This window comes from Nicotiana tomentosiformis, chromosome 2, assembly GCF_000390325.3.
Source record: "Nicotiana tomentosiformis chromosome 2, ASM39032v3, whole genome shotgun sequence".
NCBI lineage: Eukaryota > Viridiplantae > Streptophyta > Magnoliopsida > Solanales > Solanaceae > Nicotiana > Nicotiana tomentosiformis.
The window spans coordinates 116,926,620-116,934,685 of NC_090813.1; the positions used below are offsets into that span (position 1 = coordinate 116,926,620).

The following is an 8,066-nucleotide window of genomic DNA, read 5'->3' on the forward strand; positions in this document are numbered from 1 at the left end:
ATTTTTCTGTTTCTGACTCAGCAGAAAATGATACCAATAATTACTACCAAGAAGAATACTTAAATACTTTAATACCAAACGGCCTTCTACTATACATATTTATTGTCAAATTTATTATTTCTTACGTATGTTAGTGTCACCGTATATATAATAGACTAAGTTAAAATTGATCTTCCATTGTATATAGGTTGATTTTGAAGAAAAATATGCCCGTCGTGCTATTGAAAAACTTAGATACGTCGAATAACTTACGTAATAGCACACAAATGGTATATAGATGTTTTGGCAATAACGTCATACATGCAAAAATTATGATACTGGTCAATGTGCTTCTATGTATATTCTATCCCTGAATTCAACTTTCGTCTTTCGAAACTAAGGAATATCTGATTTAATTTGTATGAAAATATTTTTAGTATGTTTATGTTTTGCAAATATAATAAATAATGCACAAGGACAAACATCCTAAATATTGGACTATATTTATCGCAATATGTTTTCTTGCACGAACTACTGTATGTTGCACTTTCAAGAGGGATATCAAGATCGACAACAAGAGTTTTGGTTAAGGCAAAGCAACCAAAGTATTAGGAGGAAAGATACACAAAAAAATATTGTCCACAAAGAAGTGTTCGTTAAGGTACCATCACATTAAATACTTTTAAACTATAATACATAATTATCTAACTAACATGACAAAATTGATTATTTGTGTAAGTTTTGATGATGTCTTTTTATTTTAAATTCATATATTATGCTAATGTAATAATATTTTTCGCCATTTACTAATTGTCGTATTATTATACATAAAATTTCTCTCATTAATTAAATTTTGACCTAGTTCATTATGTACAAATCATCTTGGATAACCGGCCTTTGATTGTACTAGGAAGGATTACTCACTTTAGTGTGAAATAATTTGATCCAAAAACACTCCTAATTATTGAATAACTTTAAAAAAATACAGACAGCATATACAGTGTATCGTTTCGAATAATTTTAACCGCAAAAGGCAAAATTTAATGGAACGACAGCGACAGAAGGTCACCATAATTCGAACTTGTAACAGTAAACAAATTGTTATAGATGTCACAAGAAAATTTTCTGGAACCTAATCGATTGAAAGTTGAATAGCTTAAATCATTTTGAGATCAGTTAGTTGGAAAAATTGGTTTTCTGTCTTCAAACAAGCATTTCACTCTTTTTGGTTGTACTTTGTCCTCCGAAAAATCAAAATAACTGGCTTTCGAAACATTCCTTGTTAATATTGGCTTTTAAAGTAATAAACAACCGTTACCTCACCTAATAATTTCAGTCAATACAAAATCTAAGGCATATAATTAGAGTATAAAGAATTTCCTTTACAGAAAAAAGGTAAAAATAATATATTCAAATTCAGCTTTCTTTTTTCTTAACCAAAAGAAACTACGTATTTCTATAGTGTTTTGGAAATGAACAAGAAAGATCTGGAGAGATTTTTCCAGCTTAAGATAGTATATGATAAGTGGGCGTTACATGAAAATTTAAAGCGCCCATACCATCTTTTTAACACACTCACTACCATTCATATGAAACCATTGGGCTTGCTATAAACAAGTTACAATCACATAAAGGCATTCATTTGATAGAAGAATGCCCACAAGACCTGTTAAAGTAACCAATGTTTCAATACTAACCAAATCCATGGCACATAAAGCAATGACAACATCAACACCTACAACATACTTGTAGGTTGTAGTAACCTACTTTGAATTCCATATAAATGCAGTCCACTTACATAGAACTAGGACTCCTTTTCCTTTGACGCATCAGTCGCAGCAGGCTCAGACTCCTGAGAGCCAGGGTTTTCCTTTGATGCATCAGTAGTAGCAGGCTCAGACTCTTGAGAACCAGGGCATACGACAAGTCTCTCAACAGGGATCTTCGTGACATCACGACGTACTCCAATATCAGAAACAAACCGGCTGACACAGTAAACCCCATAACCCACAGCGGCTAGACCAGAAACGCTTGTAGTCAGAAAGCGCAGTGGTGATGAAACAATAGCAGTTGTGGCAGCTAAAAAGGATGTTGCCTGCCCACTCCGACCTACACTGATATTTGTAAAGACTAGCAAACCGGTCTTGCAGTAGATAGCGAAATCCTCACAGTTGTTCTTGAAAATGTTGTATACCCCAAAACCATTTTGAAGGAGAAATTCCGCACGGTGCAGGACGTGCTCCGGTGGATCAGAAGGGGCAAGAGTGCATGTTCCTCCTCGAGTTTTAGCAATAAATAGGCCTGGGGAGACACCATACTGAAAAAGATAGAGTTCACCCCCATAAAGAAAACATTCAAGGCATGATGACATAACACCTTCGGCCTTTGATTGATCACCACACCTTGGACATGGGGAGTCAGAGGGGCGTGAAGGAGATGAGCTGAATATGAAGCGGTCTAACACTGTGCCAGTTCCAACCTCTTGACCTGCACCTCGAGTGAAATGGATGACCATACCATCGCCAACATATATACCTGAAAGGGTTCAGAGCACAGCTAGCAACATTAAGACAATATGCTAGGAAAAGAAGAAATGTGCATGTCATTCACACCATTAAAGAATCTTAATCTCACCCACCCCCAGGAACTAGATGTTGCTTTGGATCTCTTAGTGCCAAAACAATTTTCCAAGGATCTAACTTATCATACTTGATGCAATAATTTCCTTTTCTTTTAATTTATTTTTGACAGATACTGATGCAATGATTTCCTATCAGCAAGTAATTAATCAACTCAAGATCATCTGAATTTTGACTACATATCATCTGAGAACAGAGGCATAAACCTTAAGGTGATGTTCAGAAATCCAAGTTAAAAGTTGCGTCAGGAAATTTTCCAAAACACAATGCTAGTGTGAGAGTGCATCCCCAAAGTTGCAGGCCGGCTCTAATATAAGAGAAATAAACACTCCAAGTGAGTGACCCCTGCCACATTGTCCACTTTGTTCTAACGATAGTTTAACGACATAAAATAGAATTTCTCAAAGTCCATAGTACAAAACCAGACTGGAGTGTTTAGATGCTTGTAAGGTGACAACAAACCTTAAAGAATTTGAGATCCTCAGGACTAAAGCCATCCTTATGTTTCTCTGATTGATTAACAACAAAGAAATTTATTGCACACTAAAAGCAGGGTTTTTTTTTTCAGGTACTTGAAAGATGAAAAAGTCCGTAATATTTTTTTTTTTACAAAGTAAACCAATAGACTGACACTAAGCAATATAACCTCATAAAGCAATCTTTCCAACTCGAGGTTAATTGAGTCCACAACACAATGCTAGTGTGAGAGTGCATCCGCAAAGTTGCAGGCCGACTCTAATATAAGAGAAATAAACACTCCAAGAGAGTGACCCCTGCCACTTTGTTCTAACGATAGTTTAATGACATAAAATAGAATTTCTCAAAGTCCATAGTACAAATAATCAGATGGAAATTCTAGACGAAATAACAAATAGAGGAATAACCTCTTCCCTTCCTTTTTGTCCCTCATCCAGTTCATAATAATTCGTACATACCCGAATGAATGGTCAAATAGAAAGCTGCATAAAGGCTTAAGAGCCAAACCCAAATGAGAAGGTTGGAGCTAAAAATCCCACCTCTACATCAAATCTCAAGCCTTCTTTTTTACATAAATTGGTCATACTCAGCCTTCTGGTCATAACTACTAGCAAATATATAAGTAAATCCACTTCTGATATTCCTGCTAATTACCAATTCAAATTGTCTCGTTTATTAATAAATTTTCTTAAGCTCCTAAATGTACTTTCTGATTATGTTCAAGGAAAGGCACAAACATTAATCAGTTCATCAACATTTCATCCAATGGGCAGACTCCAAGATTTTACTAACCCAATTTAACACTTTCTAAAAGATTAAAAAAGTTCCTCCCTAGTTTTAGTTTTCCTAATGTATCATAATTACTCAAGCAAATTAGTACATGTAAAATGAACAAAAAGCATAATCAAATCCAAAATTTCACATACTTGTATAAGGAACAAAATGTAGATGCAAACAAAAATCAAAAGGATATTTCGGCAAGAGTAAAGCACAAAAAAAGGACATTTCGGTAAATGTAGAAAGCGAAAAAATGAGGAAAGCGACCGTGATGAGCGTAGAGGTACGCGTTTCGCCATGAATAAATGTGATCTCCTGGCTTGAGTTCATCCTTTTGGATCTTGTTTGACAGAATTCCGACCATCTCCGGCACCGTCCACCACCGTGATCCCGGCTCCGGCATCACTTCCCTTTTTCGATAACTTAATTTTTGGGGATGTGATGTGAAGGTTTGCTTAGTCTCTAAGAATTAAGATTTGGTTCTTTGTTTCCTTTGAATACTTTGACTATTTATGGTGGGCCTCTTTCTTATACAAGCCGTTTACTCAGTTTCTTTTTCTTTAAAAAGGAAAGTTTATTCAACTGGTATTTTCCGCTATTTTATACCCAAATCTGTTTTATTGCGACACGGAGCTTTAAAACAAAATACGTATTGACTATAAATTGGATGCATCATCGACAAGAGTGAGTTGCTTTAGTGGTGAACAATATTCACTTCCAATCAAAAAGTTATGAGTTCGAGTCATCCCAAGAGGAAGGTGGAGAGTTCTCGGAGGTACCGAGGTATAGCGAGCCAAGTTTCTATCGGAAATAGCCTTTTTTTTCTAGGGTAGAAATAAAGTCTGCGCATAAACTACTCTCCCTAATATAAATAATATTATACCATCAAATCACTTAAAAGATAAACATATATAATTTGTTATACAAATATCAATTTGTAACGTTAAGAAATAAAAAGCAATCTTCCTATAATACGTGAACATGCAACTAATAGTGTTAAACAATCTTTGTATTATCAGTAAGTATCACTTAGGTTTTTATTTTTTTATTAAAGAGCTTGTAATCTGTAACTTGTGATGTCAATTATATATATAGCGAACACTTTAAGGTAGTTGCATTTGGACAAACAAAAAGGGTATATATACCATATTTATACTACTTGTTTCTCAAACTTAAGCAAGAAAAAAAAATGAAAAGAAAAAAAGTGTATCTCTAGATGTAAAACCTGAATAACTACTCATCTATCCAACAGTTTAAACTAAAATAATTGGCAAATATATATATATAATCATATACAATCAGTATATAATTTATATATACCTACTAGAAAAAGAAAATAATGAATTTGAGAGGCTATTTTTGTAAAATTTGTTTATATTTTTTATGTGTGGGCTAATGAATCTTATCTTCTTAATGGCCAGATCAAAACTAGATTAGCAATGGATAGGAGATCATCGGATTCGAACTCATAAGATCGCAAATCAAAAACAAACTTTGTCAAGTGCTGGGCCCACACGTGGGCCTTTGAGAAGCTACAAGTCCATAAAAAGATAGAAAAATGATATTGTATAGTTGCTCTCAATAATTTTCAGAAACCACTATTGTTTAGTGGCTATTAACTTGCTATAGCTACCATTTACTTAATTACTTCCTATAGCTATCTTTTCACTTATTATAGAGTGTATTCGATGTATTCAAGCTATTGTATTCATGAATACAATAGCAAAACTCGGCGAAAAATAGGGAAGCCCAGCTAACATAGACTGTATTCATATGTATTCGCGAGCTGTATTCGTGAATACAGTAACGGAATTCTGCGGAAAAAAAGGTCTCTCCAACTGTTTAAAAATAGTAAGTGAATCAATTAACGTGATAGACTCCTAATATAACTCAACAAACTCAATTATACTTATTACATTGACTTTTGACTGTTGTATTTTAGATGTATTTTATTTCATTCAACAACTTTTTAAAATACACTAGTTGTTCTAGTTTTAGTTATGCATTCCAACTAAGTGTTTTCATCGGTATTCTCAAGCCAATTGTATTATGTTGTATGTATTTGCTGCTGAACCTGCAAATACACGTTCCACTAGAGTGGTTTGCAACCCTTCAAAATTGAGTGCTTTGGTGGGTATACCTCGGGTAACCCTCTTCTGAGTTGTTGAATCAGTAATTGGAGATGCAATTTCGAGTATTCTGGTGAAAGCATAACATTGTTGATTATTTATAAAAAAAAATTAGTAAAGAGAAACAGAAGAAGCACAGTACCAAAAATCTCACAACTTTAACACTTACCACAACTTTTTGGAGCAAAAAATATTGAAAATTGAGATAGACAATGGAGATGAATCAGTGGAGAATCGTGGATATATAATGGGGAAGAGACTGGCATTGTGAGAGAGAGATAGTGGAGAGAGAAGTTGATACTATACGGTGATCTTGTGAGAGAAATAATAGAAAGTAGTAAAGAGAAAAATATTAGACAACGTATTTAATGGATTAACGGTAGGAGGTGACTATAAATACATATTTTATTATAAAAACTAAAAGGTAGCTATATAAAATAATATTTTAAAAGGGTATTTATTTATAGTAAACAAGGTGTAAAGCTTTGCTATAGGAGGTAAAATTTTCCTCAAAATAATAGCCAATATATATATATTTTTAGTCTACTTTTTGTATGTTTTATACAAAATATATAATGTTATAAAATAATAAAATAAGAAGAAGAATATTGCGAAGAAAAGTAGAAAAGAGAGAATTCTTATTGATTTGGGATGAATTACAATGGAATAGGACCCCTCTATTTATAGGAAAAAAGTGACTTAGTCACCAAGTAACAAGCCCTAAAATATCTTTAAAATATAGACATCCACCTTAAATATAATTATATTTATAACACTCCCCTTTGAATATATTCAACAGATAATGTGTCTCGTTAAAACCTTAACTAAAATAAACCCAGTGAAAAAAAATTCTAATGAAGGAAAAGGAGTACACATATCTAACAGTATGCCTTTTGGCTGCCTCGTTAAAAACCTTGCAAGGAAAACCCAGTGGGACAAAACCTTGTAAGGGAAAAAGAGTACAACGTTTATTAACTCCCCCTAATGAGAACATCAATTCAGATATTTGAGTCTTTGCATTCCAATCTTGTGGACCATCTTCAAAAAATTGTTGGTATAGATTTGATAAACAAATCATCCATATTAACTTGAACGAAGATGTTGCACCCTGAAATCATCATTTTTGATAAAGATGTATTGCCTTCATGTGATCTTGTTGGAATCGTCATTTCAATATCTTCACATAGGGGTAAAGACTCTTACTATCGTATTATCATGCTTATAGTTATAGCAAGATATAAATGTGCACAAATTGCACTTAGGGGGTAGTACTTCATGACCAAGAATTCTATATGCTTTAAGCAATTTAAATTCTACAGGTATTGTCATATAAGTGTCACGACCCGAAATTTTTCACTGATGGGACCGTGATGGTGCCTAACATTTCACTTGCTAGGCAAGCCAACGTTAGAGAATCATTAACCAATTCCTTATTTCCATTCACTAATTAACAATAATTAACTTCGATGAAATATAATAAGTGCGGAATATCATAAAACTATATTAATTACTACCACCCGGATCTGGAGTCACAATTCACGAGCATTCTAGAATTTACTACAAATAATAATCTGAAAGAAATACAACTGTCTGAATGAAAGAAACAGTATAACAGAAAAGATAGGCGGGGACTCAAAGGTCTGTGAACGCCGACAGATCTACCTTGAGTCTTCGGACAACGGACTAATAGCAAAAACTCGATCAACCCGAACCAGTATCAAAGTCTGCACATAAAGTGCAGAGTGCAGCATCAGTACAACCGACCCCATGTACTGGTAAGTGTCGAGCCTAACCTCGGCGAAGTAGTGACGAGGCTAGGACAAGACACCCACATATAACCTGAACAGTATAATCATGCTAGTGGCAACAACAGTAAATAAAGAAATAACGCAAAAATAACGGGAAGGGAACATACAGTGGGGGAATACAACATAAAGAGTGAGAATAATGAAAAGACAGAATTAAACCGAAAATCCTTAAACGAATTGATCAATTAAAATAACAAGGAAAACTGCACGGCATCACCCTTCGTGCTTTTACTCTCAACCTCACCAAATAAATAAAT

General features: G+C 34.1%; 1 protein-coding gene across 1 annotated transcript; it reads right to left on the minus strand.

Annotated features, from left to right (window-relative positions):
* Nucleotides 1-1,540: 1,540 nt before the first annotated feature.
* LOC104117142 (protein LEAD-SENSITIVE 1) lies at nucleotides 1,541-4,404 on the minus strand. The gene is made up of 2 exons (XM_009628145.4): nucleotides 4,140-4,404; nucleotides 1,541-2,514 (listed from the first exon to the last, which is right to left on the minus strand). The coding sequence occupies exons 1-2, from the start codon at nucleotides 4,273-4,275 to the stop codon at nucleotides 1,784-1,786; spliced, it is 867 nt and encodes a 288-aa protein (XP_009626440.1). The 5' UTR covers nucleotides 4,276-4,404; the 3' UTR covers nucleotides 1,541-1,783.
* Nucleotides 4,405-8,066: the final 3,662 nt, after the last annotated feature.

Excerpts from the sequence above, each read along its gene's own strand:
- LOC104117142 (XM_009628145.4), bottom strand. The coding sequence starts at position 4,275 with ATGCCGGAGCCGGGATCACGGTGGTGGACGGTGCCGGAGATGGTCGGA. Across the intron at positions 2,515-4,139 it reads GTACCTCTACGCTCATCACG|GTATATATGTTGGCGATGGT; the intron begins GTCGCTTTCCTC and ends GAACCCTTTCAG.